The 15958-nt window shown below is 37.3% G+C and overlaps 1 protein-coding gene across 1 annotated transcript in view; it reads right to left on the minus strand.

The window, feature by feature from the left end:
- Positions 1–15410, minus strand: part of LOC149546072 (protein Dr1 homolog) — a 39765-nt gene extending 24355 nt beyond the window's left edge. Inside the window, exons 1-2 of the mRNA XM_089790982.1 lie at positions 15117–15410; positions 14894–14977 (exon numbers count right to left, since the gene is read on the minus strand). Of these exons, the coding sequence (XP_089647108.1) occupies positions 14894–14948 (55 nt within the window). The 5' untranslated portion in view covers positions 14949–14977; positions 15117–15410. The remainder of the gene's footprint in view (positions 1–14893; positions 14978–15116) is intronic.
- Positions 15411–15958: the final 548 nt, after the last annotated feature.

Consider the following 15958-nt stretch of genomic DNA (forward strand, 5'->3'; position numbering starts at 1 on the left):
TTCTAAGATGGATAAGGATTAGCGTCCCTGTAAGATCCTTGAAGATTGACCAAGATCAGATCAAGTTGCCTTGAGGTTATTCTAAGATGGGATTAAGGGCTTGGATCGACACAGAAACCTTGAGGAAGACCAATGAGTTTGGTGCCTAAACAATTTGTTTACATCCTAAGAATTCTTCTCGACTAAGAATGATAATAAGAGCAAAAAACAAAACAAGCATCCCGCTAAGTAGGTCACCTTGTGTGAATGTGTAAACACCACCACCAAGGCCAAGGGGGGCAAGGTTCTGCTCTTGAACTTGGTATGGGATTGGCTTGGAGAAATTTATCATGACACGTATTTCTTTTGAAACTTATCTGTACACATTTGTACCAATGACCACTTGTGGTTGCAGGACTCTCTTGAAGAAGTAAATTTTGCGAATCTTCTTCTTAACTCTAGTGAATTGTAAGGCGTTAATCAAGAATGCATGCATTATATGTATGTCTCATGTCTACTTTGTGTTTTCATGCATTCATGTGTCTGCTTCGTGTTATCATGTGTCTACTTCGTGTTTTCATGCATTCATATGTCTTTTTCATGTATGCTTTGTGTTTCCATGCATTATGATGTATACTAAAATCCTCTTGCATCCAATTATATGTTTTGTATGATGGATCTATAAGATAAGTTATGTTTAAATGATTTGCTTGAGGACAAGTAAAATCTAAGAGGGAATGACTATTATATCCCCATCAAGATTAGTACTATGTAATATAGATAAATAATAAGTCAATAAAAAAGTAATAATATAACTATGATTTATTATAGTCATACTATAATATTGCATGATATATTACTACTAAAATATGAGAATTAAATATAACATAATATTTAAATTAATAATACATAAAGTTAATTTATTATGCAATAATATTAATAATAAGAAGAAGAAGAAAAAGAAATATAGAGGCAGAGATATTTTTTAAGGTATGCGGATTTCCCCAAAGGGATATTAAAAAGAACAATACGGAAGAAGGAGACGCAAATAAATGCATAATTTATTCATTCCGCACATAGGAGAAAAAGTCAACTAAATACATGCGCAAGAAAAGCCTAGTTAAAAATATTTAAAGCTGTCTCAAAAGTAACTATGCCCTAACAATCAGTGAATCAGCAAACAATCAACGAACAATTTACAGTCAAAACAAAAATAGGTGGGACAATAAGCAAACAATCAGCGAATGAGGGCAGCGATAGCAGGCAAATCCTAATGGCTTACTAATAACTGCAATTCACCAATTGCGGAAGATGGGTTAACTTTAGAAGAGGTGCATTGGGACAACAGCGGCAAGACTTCAATCAGAGTATCTCTTCCAAGACAAAAATCTTTGCTCTGATTGACGTTCTTCAGATCGTCAAAAATAACAGCGAATCTGCTCTTCAAGCGATCTCTGTCTATGAGCGACTTCCTTCAATAATATTTGCAATATAATTCCATTGGCTGCATATAGGCCAGATTCTGATCTGATATTTCCATCAACCAGACCACATTCTGATCTGATATTTCCATCAACCAAGTGTTTCAATTTCTCTCCTTGCGAACTCCATCCAGAATAAATCTTAATTTTTAGTGGAGATAAAAGATCTGACTGGGAGCATATTGCATCTGATTCAAAAATTTGATAAAGACAACTTTGAGGTGGAACATTGCATATTAGATCAGAATTAAGAAAAAAAAATCAGTTGGGAAGTCAGCATCACCAGTCACAGAAAGAACTTTGAATACCTCTACGTGACCAATATTTACAAAAGAACAAAAAGCTACGTTACCGATTCGGATGCGGATTCCGAAGCGGATTCTGGAAGTGGATACGAGATGCGGGGATTTTTATTTTTTTTGGAAGCGGATGCCGGAGGAAATGTGTATATATATATAAAATATATGCAAAGAAATATATTATAAGAAATGATATTATTATCGGGACCTGTTTGCTAGATAGTCTTCTCAATACACAGGTGCTAATCCGGAACAGCACCAAATCTGCCAGATTCTCCAATATCGATGGTCTCCTAGTACAGATTTCAAATCGGATATAATAATTGTTTTTATTATTGACTTGTATGCTTGCTTTGTTATTGGGACCTGTTTGCTAAACAGTCATAGAAAACGTTTTTAATAGTTCTTTTTTTTACTCCAGACGCATCCAGGAGCCTGCAGCTGGCTTCCTGCCAGCATCCACAGGGCTTCTGGATGCATCCCGCATTTGTCCGCCTCCGATGCGAAAGCCTCTGCCTCCTAGGACGAATCGGTATCTAAGACAAAAAGTAAAGAAGAGAAACCGTCACAAATAAAAAGGAGCAAGGATACATAAATCTGCAACCATCGATCATTAAAAGATACACATAAAAGTTATTAAAAAAACATTTTGAAATAACAGGCAAGAATAGGACTTCAATCTAATGAATATCGGAAAAAATGCGCTCTGCTCCTACTTTAGCGAATCAGGGGAACTCTTGCCCAAATAAACAGTACTAGGTTCCAGTCGTCTCCGACAAGTATGTTCCTCAGGTTTTCCGTATCGCCAAGATTGGTGGCCTCCACTGACGACTCTTCGTATCTAATGACTTTGCCTTCAAAGCGATGGGTGGGACTCTCGTTGATCTCTGCATTGTCTTCTTTGTATTCCACAAACTCTAGTGGGAATACCTCCTTCTCCCCTTCAGGTTCCTCGATGCCATGCATGTAAGCATGGAAGAGCTCGTAGTCTTCCATCTACCAATGGAAAAGTCCATTCATTGAACTAGTCTCATCTCCTGAACATTCCTCCAATTCCAAAATACCTTCGTCGTTCGGATCCATGCGGGCTCTTCCCTCATCCATCCGATGTTCCCCGTCTAACTCGGACTCCGATGACGACGCCATTTCTTCACTTACTATCTGTGTTCGAAGGTCAATGGCGAACTTCTGCCCTTCACTTTCCATAGACAAAATGTTCTTTTTCCAATTGTGATTCACCTTGGCTGCCACAAGCCATCCTCTTCCAAGAACGGCACCATATCCCTTTTTCTTCAAGGGAATCACAATGAAATCGAGCACAAATGGTTGTGTCCCAATGGTTACTTGTTGAGCCACTAGGGTCCCTAGCGGCTTTATCCCCTACTGGTCGACGTTGAGCAGGTTGAATGTGGTCGGCCACAAGGTACACTTGTCGAGTTTCTTCCATGTCTCCTTGGGAAGGACGTTCACCCCAAACCCACCATCCACAATGGTGTCCACCAAGATGGTTCCGAGGATTCCCATCTCGACCACCACCGGGTGACGGCCATTGCTTACTGTCAACAACATGGGGTCTGTGGCTGACCCTCCTGGTAAAGTTGGTTGTTCATTCGTCTCTGGTATCGTTGGCGGCTTTGTGTAAGTGTTTAATAATGTCGTCCTTAATTGTGGTACTATTTGTAAGAGGTCTTGAAGTTTGATGGGCACCTCCATTTGCAACATCTGGTTCAATAAGTTGTTCTCCACCTCTATTCATCCAGAACTAGTTCCATTGATATCTTTTCTACCCTTCATTGCCCTTCCTATTTCTTCTCGTGCCTCCCGCAGTCTTTGCTTCACGGTGCGGGGATATAGATACGTTGCATGCTTGACTTGGTTGCAGGTGAGGGTGAGGACCTTCTCCTCCTCAATGTTAAGTAGGTTCACTTGCTTTGGGCAGTTAGCGTCTTCGTGGTCCCTTGGACCACACCATCGACACAATTTGTGAGTGTCACCCTTTGGGCAATCTCTGGCAAAGTGGCCCCATTGGCTACATGCACGACATTGGACTATGGGCCTTCCCTTGGAGTCATACTGCATCTGATTCTTCTTGTCATTTCCACCCCATCCCCCTCGGCGGTTGTTTCTGTAGCAACCCGATGTGGCATTGTTGTTGTTCCCCTATGTCTCATTATTAGTGCCAGAGGTGGATGATTGGTCCTATGTGAAGAGTATTTGTTGGCTTCGTGTCATCATGTTATAGTGGCACTCCTTCGTAGAATGACCCAAAACTTGACAAATATCGCACATCGCCTTCTCAGGACATGCTCCCCTTGTGTGTCATTTCTCTTTACAATAGGTACACCATATTCTCCCTCCTCTGTATGGCTAGTGGTTCCCTTCATGGACTTGAACTCCTTCATCATCCACTCCATGTCCTTTTGGAGGGCCTGTACCTTCTTGTTGGGTTCTTCGTCATTGTCGGCACTACTTTCCTCTTCAGAGGACTCATTGCTCTTTGAGGAGGATAAGGATTTACTCTTCTTTTTATTTTTCTTTGTCATCTTTGTCTCACTTTCTAATTTCACGGCACAGTTGTAGGCATCTGTGTACAATGTGGGTAGGGCTATCTTCATCTTCCTTCTCAATGCCTCGCGGAGTCCTTCTACGAACCACTGTTTCTTTAATTCATCAGCAGGTTGAGTACCCATCCTGCTAAGAAGATCCTTGAGCCTTCGATTGTAGGCTCGTATGGTTTCCTTTTTCCCTTGTTTGCAATTGTAGATCTCGACGACAACCTCGTTATCATCCCATAGCAATCAAAATTCTGCTTGAAATTATTTTTTGAGATTATCTCATGTGTTGATCTTCGCCTTGTCCATATCAAAAAACCAATCCACTGCCACTCCCCACAGGGTGGCTGGAAATTGTTGCAACCACTCGTCCATGTCTGTGACTGAGTTGGCAGTCCATATGGTTTCACATGAACAGCAATGTCGTACGAGGTCTTCCTTCCCGTCGCCTATGAACTTCGAGAGTTTTTCTTTCTGAGACATAGTATTTCTTGTCCTCTGACGACCAGTTGTGTATGTACCACTCGATTCCTTCCCGTAACTATTAGGAATTGGTCCTAACGGGTTACTCTGACCATCGTGTAGTGTCCCTCCTACACTTCCTTGTGCCTTGGTGTCCTTTGTTGGCCTCGCCTCCTTTCCTACTTCTTCACGGGTTCCCTCTCGCAATGATGTACGAGATGAATATAGAAATTGTTCCCTTGTCCTCGAGCACATGTAATCTGTGTCGTGTTTCCTCGAGCAACTCCTCATTGCTTTGTACCCACCGTTTAGGCGAACTGTTGCACCCTTCGATGGTTCCTATGCCACTTGCGTGACTGTCTTCTACCACACTTGGTGATTCTTCCGACTACCCCATAGTCCGTTCTTTAGCAAGTTGTCTTAGTCGTCGCCTTCGTTCAACTTGGATTAAATCTCCACGCACAAATTGTAATTCATCAACATACTCCTTTAAGTTCCTATTTTTATTTAAGAGGTCGGGCATTTGACATAACCATTATATTCAAAAACCAAAATAGAACACTCTTTTATTTATTCAATCTGTATACATCATGTGGTTGACTCATGCGACAGTTACAAACTCTTGAGTGCTCTTGGTACCATGGCTCAAAAGCTCATAGTTCAATTTTGCGACGCCATGAATCTCTCTCCTCGTAGAAATTCTTGAGGGTTTGTTGACAACGTTCCTCTTATTCCTCTTCTCACTGTGTCTCTTCTACGACAAGTATGCATGTGCAATTAAACGGGGGAGTTGGTCTAGGAACCTATTCATTGTTGGGCTTGCATGCATGGCATCCCACACGGTATCCTATATAACCTTGTTTTCCGTGGCTTCTCTTCATACGAAGGTTTTGAGGCTTATGCGGTATAGGATGTGGAAGCTCTGGGTCGTCTAGTGCTCACCTTCCAGGAATTTTGTCTCGTCCTCATCATTAGTTTTCCAGTTGTCTGGTACAGGTATTCCCATTTATCCTCGGTGTCCATTTGTTGCTACTTCGGATTTGAATTGGCAACGGCGCCAAATGTTAAGCCCATACGTGAACATAGAGTATTATTCATTCATCAAATATTTTCGTACAAAGTAATAATATTCAATACCAACATGATTCCAATTACATAAGTGTATGCCATATTTATAACATCTGACACGGTGCCAATGAAGCGACTATTACAAGATTCAAGAAGAGTTGGCAGATTAACGGATTTCTGGATGATTGATTGATTAACAGAGGAACAAATGTGTTCCTTATAAAGAATTACAAGGACGTTTCTAAAAGAAACAACGTAGACTGAAGACGGAATTAGAAACAAAACTAGAGACAGGATAGGAAACATTCTTATCTAGACTGAAAGACGGACTACAGACAAGTAGTTGACTATTATAGAAAGTATAAGATATTATCTTAATACCCTCCCTTAATGGTCAACGTACGAATGTCGGAACATTCTGGGATAATTGAGAACCTCCCTGGATCTACAGAATGTTGAAACCAAGAAGCTTTGCCAGAAGAGTGCTATGACTCAAAATAAGTTGCATTTACAAAACTTCATTTTTGTGGGAAAAACGGTAAAACCCAGAATCTCACGCAACCTTGCGTATTACAGACAACTTGAAATGATTTTTGAGGAGAAAATCAACAAACCCAAAAAAATAGAAACAGATTCAGAAGGCGAAAAATGCAGCTTCGCCTTGATCAGGACCCGGAGAAGTCGGACGCTACGTAACACCCAGAACAAGTTGATCGGTGTTTCAATATTCGAAGATTGCGATGATGCGCTGCTTCCAGGTTCCATAATTGCGACCATTGAATTTGGAATTATGTTTGAGCAGAATATTTGTTAGAGATGCCATGGCACGTTTTTCAATGAAAAATTGTGAAAATCTGTGAAGGCACGTTCTTCGAGGCAAAAATACGAAAGACCCAGAAGAGAGCTCGAAAAACCCAAAAGGAATCTGCTGTCGTTTTTTGGATCCGCTGGCTTGAAAATCGAGGCACAAAAATAGAGGCACCCAGAAAAAACAGATGACAACCCAGTTGAGCTCTCGAAAAACCCACCAAGAATTTGCAAACAAAATATTTTTTCGAAGTCAAAAAATTAGGGTTTCGAGCAGAATAACAGTCGGTGGCTAGGGAGGTCGAATAAGCAGAGAAGATGGCAATTTCTTGGAAATAAATGGTCGTTTTTGTTACAGAGTTCTATTAGAGGCAGAGGACGCACTAAAGATTGGAGTTTTAACTCCAAAAATGGTCGAGATTGTAGGTTGTAGGCTGTTAAAAAAAACGTTTGCACAAAAAAAGCCAAAAAACGACTTCCAAAAATCGTGTGTTTATAGATGGATATGGCGTGATTTGCAAATGCAGGTAGACACAAAAGGAAATACGCAACTTCTAGTCTTGATTTGCAAAGAAAAAAGGATACCAGGCGCAGGTGAAAACACCAGTCATGAGCAAAATACCAGGCGCGAGCGGAAATGAAAACCAGGCGTGGGTGCGAACAGAATGCCAGGTGTGGGCAAGAGTTCCTTAGCCACAAACGCGAGTTTCAGAACACGGGAGCAGAAAAGAAAAATCGCGAGTTGCAGATAATCATCCACGATTTCCAAATGTTTTGCAGATGACGGGAGTTGCAGAAAAACGTGTTTGGAAATCACGATTTTTAGGGCAGACTGGTTGAAATCTCAGACACAAAAACCTCAGACAAAAAACCTTAAAAAAAAACCCTAGTTGAAAGCTCAAGGTTTTTAGAAAGCAAGGATCACAAAATAATTTCGAAAATTGGCTCTAATACCATGTTACAAGATTCAAGAAGAGTTGGCAGATTAACGGATTTCCGGATGATTGATTGATTAACAGAGGAACAAATGTGTTCCTTATAAAGAATTACAAGGACGTTGTTTCTAAAAGAAACAACGTAGACTGAAGACGGAATTAGAAACAAAACTAGAGACAGGATAGGAAACATTCCTATCTGGACTGAAGACAAAAGAGACAGGATAGGAAACATTCCTATCTAGACTGAAAGACGGACTACAGACAAGTAGTTGACTATTATAGAAAGTATAAGATATTATCTTAATAGCGACACCCCCGTGCCCATACCCATAACCGTCTAATTACCTAGTTCGTCGGACAACATGAATAGCTTATAGGAATTTGGTTTTGAGTAATTTGGGGTTTTTTATTATTAAATAATACAAAATGATATTGGGCACTACCCACAAATCATACATGCAAATAAGGCTCTTAGAGATTCAATTTGGATCACACTTCCCCCAATTAGGAGGCTTCCAATCCCATATATTAGGCTTTGCTCTCATGGAGGAGCTACCTAAAATTTCTCTACATGTGCTACTAAGATCTTGTAGGATCTTTTGATAAACTAGCAATTCCCTGGATTTTATAGTAGCAAGCAAAACTAAAAAGTTTAGCACAGTCTCTAAAGCAAGTTGGCAGTCCCATGTAATTTAAACTTCACGCTAAAAAACTGCACATGCTTTCTAACAAAGTCATGTGAAAAAAAATCCAATTTGGTAGAGTAAATTTCCAACCCTACCATAGAGGGAACTTTTGGAACTTTTACAACTAAAAAAGTGGTGGCTCTTACTTTCGAGGATAAGGTTTGAATGTATTCTATAATAGACTTTTCCTCGTCTAATAGAGGCTTACCATTCCATTGAATTAAGTAAATCCTAAACAATCCACACACAGGACCCCTTCCTTAGAAGCTCATGGTGAAAATATTTACTTCGCACTTCCTGCCTAGGATACTACTTAGGCTATTTCCGTGGAGGGGCTGTTGGAATCATTTCTCATTGCACCAAAACCTCAAGCTATCAATCCCTGATACAAACACCAGATTTAACCCGACCCACTCAAGGCAGTTAAGTCATGTCACGAATCTCCAAGTAGGCGTTCAACACCAAGTCAACAATCTCCACCTCAACACCGACTAAGCCTTCAACACCCACTAAAGGGAGACTTGAACCCATTACCCAAGGCTCTGATACTAATTGTTGGAATCATTTGTCATTGCACCAAAAGCTCGAACTATCTATGCCTGTTACAAATGCCAGACTTAATCCAACCCACAAGACTCAGTTAAGCCATGCCACGAATCACCAAGTAGGTGCCAACCACCAAATCAACAGCTGCACTACGTAAGATTTCTCAATGGCTGATATTGATTGTTGTTAGAACCCTAAAATAATCAAGCCATATGTTAAATATCAGATGTTTCAATATATAGTTTTTCCAATTCTTATGTATATATCTTGAGATATATATATGTCCTTTAAATCAAGATGAAGAAAGAACGTCTCTAAGATAAATGAGATAATTGATATCAATTTGCTTAAGGACTGTAACTGCAGAATTAACAATATAGTAATATTGAATTTCAACCTGAGATTAACACCGTTGGAAGACTGAATGTTTATGTGTTCGCTGTCAATGTTTTAACAGCAGGTTGAAGGAGGTAATATAAATAAGAGAGGTGGGAGTCATGTTCCTGATGGGAATTGACTCCACCGTGGAGTCATGTTCCTAATGGGAATTGACTCCACCGTGGAGTCATGTCCCATCGGGCACATGACTCCCGATGGTTTGTATGCAAACAAAACATTTAACATAAATACTGACGACCAACCATATTAAAGTAGTCATCCAATTTAGATGTTCAATAATGTGATTTATACAATCATCCTCAATAACATTCCGAAGTCTTAGGTGAATTATTTATATATATATATTGAAATATTCTGCATAAGAATAAATAGATATATTTACCAATAATATATTTATCCTGAATGAACTAATACATCAACACAATACAATGGATTTTATGGCAACAATACATGCTAAAAGTTTAGCTCAAAATTTCGAGGAAGTTAGAGACACCATGTTTAAAATTTGTACTTTTCCTCTAGAAATCCACTTCAGATTTGTTGTTAGACTTGGAATGAAAAAAATGTAGATGCCTTCTAATGATGGCATAAGGAAAAAAAAAAACTATGCTAGTGGGAGAAACTTCTAGCCCCAGCCTGAAGGCAACTATCCAAAATTGAGAACTACAAGTAGGGGTTTTGATTTTCCAAGATAAGGATCCAATTTACTGTATATTAATTTATCCTCATCTCATGAGTCTTCTACTGCATAACAAATAATATATCTTGACATTGCATAGGACTACTTTCTTAGTTGCGACTGATACGCATCCTTTCAACCCAATTTGCCAATTTTACAACACCCTTAGTTTGATCCTCTTTTATTCTCATGTCTTGGCTGCTAGGAGCAAAATCCTCAATGAAAGATAACAAAAGACCCTCTTCTTTATCTACCATATAAGTTCTCAATATTGACAATGCTTAATCCTTTATTTGATAAGACTAAAAATCCATTCCAGATTTGGAGTGGATGTGTAACTTAATAATTATAACTTTATTTACTAGAGTTCTTTACATCTAAGAAAACAAGGGAAAATAAGCCAAGAATGAAACACATATCCTATCTATAAGAACTGAATTTAAAGAGGTTTCAATAGTTGCCAGTTAAGATCAAATCCTTAGAAACCAATATAGCTAATCATGACAATTTAACAAAGCCAATAAGTACTAACAAAATATTCAACACAAAGAGCCTCTTACATGTTTATTTTGACATAATACAGCGTCCTACCTAATAAGAAAGTCAAATTCCTAGCCGGCAGAGAACAAAAAAAGGTAAGATCACTGAACAGTAGGGCAAGAAATGCTCCTAAAGGCATTAATGCTTTGATAGATGGAGTTAGTTGTAGATTTTTTCATTTTTGTCTTAATCCTAGGATTGGGTGTTGAATTTGGAACTACTCCACTCTCCCACCACATGCCAACAAATACCAAAAGGATACCAACATGCCTCATTATTACAAATACTGATATACTTTCTGAGTCGAAAGCATGATTCAAACCATAAGTTCGACAAACAGCATATAATATTCATCTTAGCAATTGGTCTTGCATTTATGATGACCACCCCATGTCTTCTAAGATTTGATTTTAGCCCATCCAAGAGCAAGGTATACACTAAGACTTGGTCAAGACAGCATTTAATCTCAACTACCGCCTAGATTTACCAATAAGTCAATATCCAACTGTCATGTCCCCTTTTCAAATAATTAAAAATAATAATCTTTTCTAAGGCAGGCAGGCCCAAAAAGGTGAAGTTTCGGAAAAAAGGGATAATCTTTGGAAGCTAATGGACTAATAAATGAAAATTATTATTAAAATATGTTTTATTAACCCCTCTTGGACGTGAATTAGGGTTATGCCCTCTTTTAAGGAGTTTGGAGGCATTTTGGGCTCATTTCCAAAACTTGATTTTTGCACATTGCTTTGTTGTTCTTCAGAGGCTGCCAAACCTGTGAAGAAGGAGACCCAAGAACGGGAGTTTGCAGGTTTCCAAGAAGGCTAAGGACAAGAGTTTGAAGCCATTCCATATGCATGCTCATGCAGAGTTTGCCCTTGTGCTGAACAGTGCAGATTTGTGGATTTTCAGGTGTATTTTTTTATAAGGGTTTGGTGTTTCCGGTTGAGTATTTCATATCAGTTTGGGTTGCTGCTATATATCAGACTTTTAAATGTTAAAATAGAGCTGAATATATGTATTTGGATATGATTATACTTCTGTGATAGATTATTAAGTTTTTGTGGTGATTCCAGGCTATTTTGTGCTATTTTCGGGAGCCCGATGAGCATTGTTTTTGTCCTCCGTTTGGGAGCTATTGTGTGCATGTTATACAGATCTGAAAATGTCATTTTATAGGCTGTTATGCTGCTCAATTTTTTGTAAAAATGTTCACTTTCAGATTTATTAATAATATGTGAAGCTGTGAAGTTTTTGGCACTATTTCCGGCATACCCGATTTGGAGTTTATTGAGAAATTGGTGGATCTTTGAAATATTGGTTGTTTGATTTTAAAAATCTGATTAGAGGCTTGAAATATCATAGAAAATCAGGAAAGGGACATTCACCAACCATAACAATAATCTTAATATATGCAATCACAACTATGAAAGGGTCCTACCATATTTCATAGATTCATGCAAAATCAGGTATAGCCCACCCCACACCCTCCCCCACAAAAAAAATGGGGCAGCTCACACAATTGCACATTTTTTTGAAAATATTTGTGGACTTACTTTCCAAAGAAAATGAAGTGTGGGCTGAGTTGCTTGATGCAGTCCTCTTTACCATATGGGGTGGTGTTGGTTTAAGTCAGTCATAATGCAGTTGTTTGTACTGATGTAAAAGCTTGTTGGGCAGACCGAACAACATTGCCACTTTAAAATCGGATTATGCTCTATTGAGTGTAAAATGATACAATCTTGGCTCTGGGCATACAAAATATATTGCAGGGTGTATGATGGCATCATGTTTATGAGTGATTGACAATGTGAACTTACTGGACGCATATTGCATACTTATTTGACTGTACAATTGGGGTAGGTAGTCATACAATGCTAGGTGGTCCACTACAAGTATAAGAATAGTGTACAATATGATGGAGTTAACTTTTTTTTGAGCGGGCATTTGTGTTTTAAACAAATGGCTGTAGAGTTATGTAACTATACAATAGGCTATTCCTTGAATGTAAGACAACTTCAGAAGATCATTGGGGATTGGTGCCTAGTTCTTGTATGGTGGCTTCCATAGACTATTCAATGTTTGCCATCTCACACTCTCCGTCAACTTTGCTACAGATTATTCATGTGGCCTTGTAAGGGATCCATTAGACATCTTAACCCATTGTATAGAGTTCATAAAAGGTTCATTGGCCTATGTGGTACATATGATTTTGAAGTTATTTCTTTTACCTTCTTCAAATCACTACAAAATGTTTTTACCTTTGCTTTTCTTTTTCTCAAATTTCTCGTTCAATTCATTGTAGTTGTTCTCTAATTTCTTCATTCTTCTACAAAAAATTATCAATTTATACAACATGCATATGGTCCATTATATATAACATTTGTTATGGCAACACAAATCAATGAACTCTACTTTAATTTTTTTAATAATGTCACCATCTTTACTTGTACCTTATTTGTCGTATTTTGAATCCAATTTTGATGATTCATTAACATGCTCAATCATATTGTTTACTTTCCCAACCAAAATCATTTTGGCATCTCCTAATCCCAATTTTACATTTACCATCAATGAATATTTATATTTCATTCCTCTTTACTTCCAAATTGATGTGTCTGTTGCTCATCATCTAACTCAATTTTACCCACTTAATAATTTGTCAACTTTGCAAAAATAATTTGAAGGAGCAGATTCTTTGCAGGGCTCTTCTTTGTTTCCTTATCCTTCTTTAGTTTCCAGAGTTACAATCATGTTGAAAGACTTCGTAATGAATGATCAGGTATCAACGATAACCTTTTGGTCATGACTGCCCCAAGCATCTTTATGTCACATTGATCTACTCAATGTAGTTTAGATTGTCAACATTGAACAGACTGGAAACATAGGCACCTCCTCAAAGTACTTGAAACCTCCTCTAAGTACTTGTATGCATATGTCAGTGACTACAGTATGGATTGTCTATAAAACCTTAGATAGAAAGAAGATATTATGTTCATATTGATAATTTTGTCTAAAATTGTCAGAACTTATGAAGGAATTCAAATAGTTTAATGAAGCATGTTTTGTTGTGAGCAATTGAATATATCAAATTTACTCACTGCCCACAAACTAGATATCCTCCCCAATGCAAAAGGCGTGGAACCAAGCACTTTGTAAAGAGCTTAAAAATAAATTTATCCTAACATAACAATCTTTTGGCAAAATATGCACAAAATTAATAGTTGCTTTTCTACAGTAGTAACTTGACTAAGGAATAGGGATAAAACATGTTAGCCATATCATGTGCCGTTTTATGTTTAACTAAAAACATGACTTAGTATTACTTGAGGTTGATCAATGATTGGTTGTCCAACAAATAAACCTTTCGATCTACACTCATTGTAGTCATATAGTTACATCTGAGAATAATTCTGGGAATTTCCTTGTATCTAATAGACTGATGTACAAGTACATATGTACATATAATATGGATCAAGTTTTTGTTCTTGCACCTATGTATATTTTTCTTCATGGATCAAACTTTTGTTCTTGCACCTATGTATACTTTTCTTCGATTCCAATGTGCATATTGATTTAGATTACTTTTGCTATTAAGTGTAAACATCAAAACGCAAAACTACTAGAATTCAAGTTACTATCAAATATGCTCACCAGTCCCCAAGAACATGATGTAAAAAGCCCGAAGAGAGAAATAATCCATTGCCAGATTACAAAATCCCTTATGGCATTGCAAACAATATATCAAATAGATTGATTTATGTTTATAAATAAATTCTTTTTAAAGTTCAAAAAGTTAAACATGGACTCTTCATTAAACCTGGGTAATTAAGTTTCCAACTATTGTCATCACTTTATCCAGAATTGTGTTATAAGAAATGTAAAATGTGATTTTAATTGGGAATTAGCGATATAGTGGCCCCCTTAATTTTGAAGCTTGATTTTTGTCTAGCCCGATAACAGTTTAACATGTCTCCATGACCTAAAAGGAGGTTCAAGCTCCTTACAAATTGTTTAACCTAATCTGTTCCTTGACCCAAAGATCACGAAACAAACTTGAAATTCTAGATAGTCTCCAACAAAATCTTCAAATTCTAATACCTATCCAAGCATATGAATGATAGTCAAGTCATCATTATTTTGGTCCTCGCAGATACTATTAAAAGAAATCTAAAGAGAAGCAAAGTGGAAGACTGACGAATAAACCCAAAGCAAAAGATATATAAAATACTATCTAAAATTGATATAACGAATGATATGCCCAGGTTAGTTTTGAAAAATCAATAACCTCCCATAATTCAGTTGCTTGGGCACCCGAGATGGTGATTTTTTTCATACACTAAGACTGTCTTTACTTCAATACCAGAAACCATGCCGCATGCAACAAGCCCTAGAAATTGATTACAGAGCAAAACCATTTTCTTTGGAGAATATAAACTTAAACCTCTAAAGGAGCCTACCTCTAGGAAGCCCAACATCATCTTTGGATTTGCCCACACTATCCATTGGTTCCATGTGAAGATTGTATTCCTCAAACCCTCAACCTACACGACAAAGGAGTTCTCCATTGCTTCAGTATACTGACGAAAAAACAGCAATAAACCCCACCATTGTATACTTTCAGAATTAAAATTAGCAGACCATTGCAAAGCAATAAAATGAACCAGAAAAGAAAAAGCCCACCTTGCACGTAATGCAAAGAAATTCGTTTGAATCAAATCCTCCCTTAAATTGCTCTACGTTGGAAACAGAAAATTGCTGTAAAATCGAGCTCTCTAACTTAATAACAATGTAAACAAAAAATCATCCGTGTTGGTCTTCCCTGTTCTAAACTTTCACATAATTTGGGATAGACGGTTGACTTTCTAAGAGCATAAACTAACAATTCGAATCTTTTTACCAAAAAGTTGTGGTCAACTTTATATTGGGAATTTCGTTGCCGATGTCGTCCGCGCGTCGATATATAGTTCAATCCAAAGTGTTTCGGAACTATCTGAAATACTGCATTTCAAACTTAATTGGTGCATTTAAGTATCGGATTGCCATAATTTTCAATTTCATTTTCGTTTAGGTGAAGTTTGGACTTCTAAGCATTGATGATGCATGGTGTAAAAATCTTTGTCAAAATGTTCATCTATAAACTTAGTATAGATATCTTAAATAAATCTATCTAAAGAAATGTCGATAGATTTAATTATAAAATAATTTAATTTAATTTACTACATCCAAAAATATTTGTATTTCTTTTATCTCTATTTATTTAGTTTTTTACTAACTAAAGTTTTTATTTTAATTTCTTAAAAAATGAATGATTTATATCACTAAATATTATAATTTAAACGGATATTCTATCTAGTATTTATTAAATTATTTTAAAAGAATATTATATTTATAATAAGATTTAAACTTTTGACATGTAGATGGTTGTCAAATTTAACTTAGAAGAGTAAAAGTTAATATTAACACACACACACCATCCCACTCCCCCATTTTGCCATTGTAGAATGCCTATCGGCATTAATGAC

The sequence above is a fragment of the Cupressus sempervirens genome, chromosome 7 (genome assembly GCF_028749045.1).
Source record: "Cupressus sempervirens isolate cs-2001-9-10 chromosome 7, ASM2874904v1, whole genome shotgun sequence".
Lineage (NCBI taxonomy): Eukaryota > Viridiplantae > Streptophyta > Pinopsida > Cupressales > Cupressaceae > Cupressus > Cupressus sempervirens.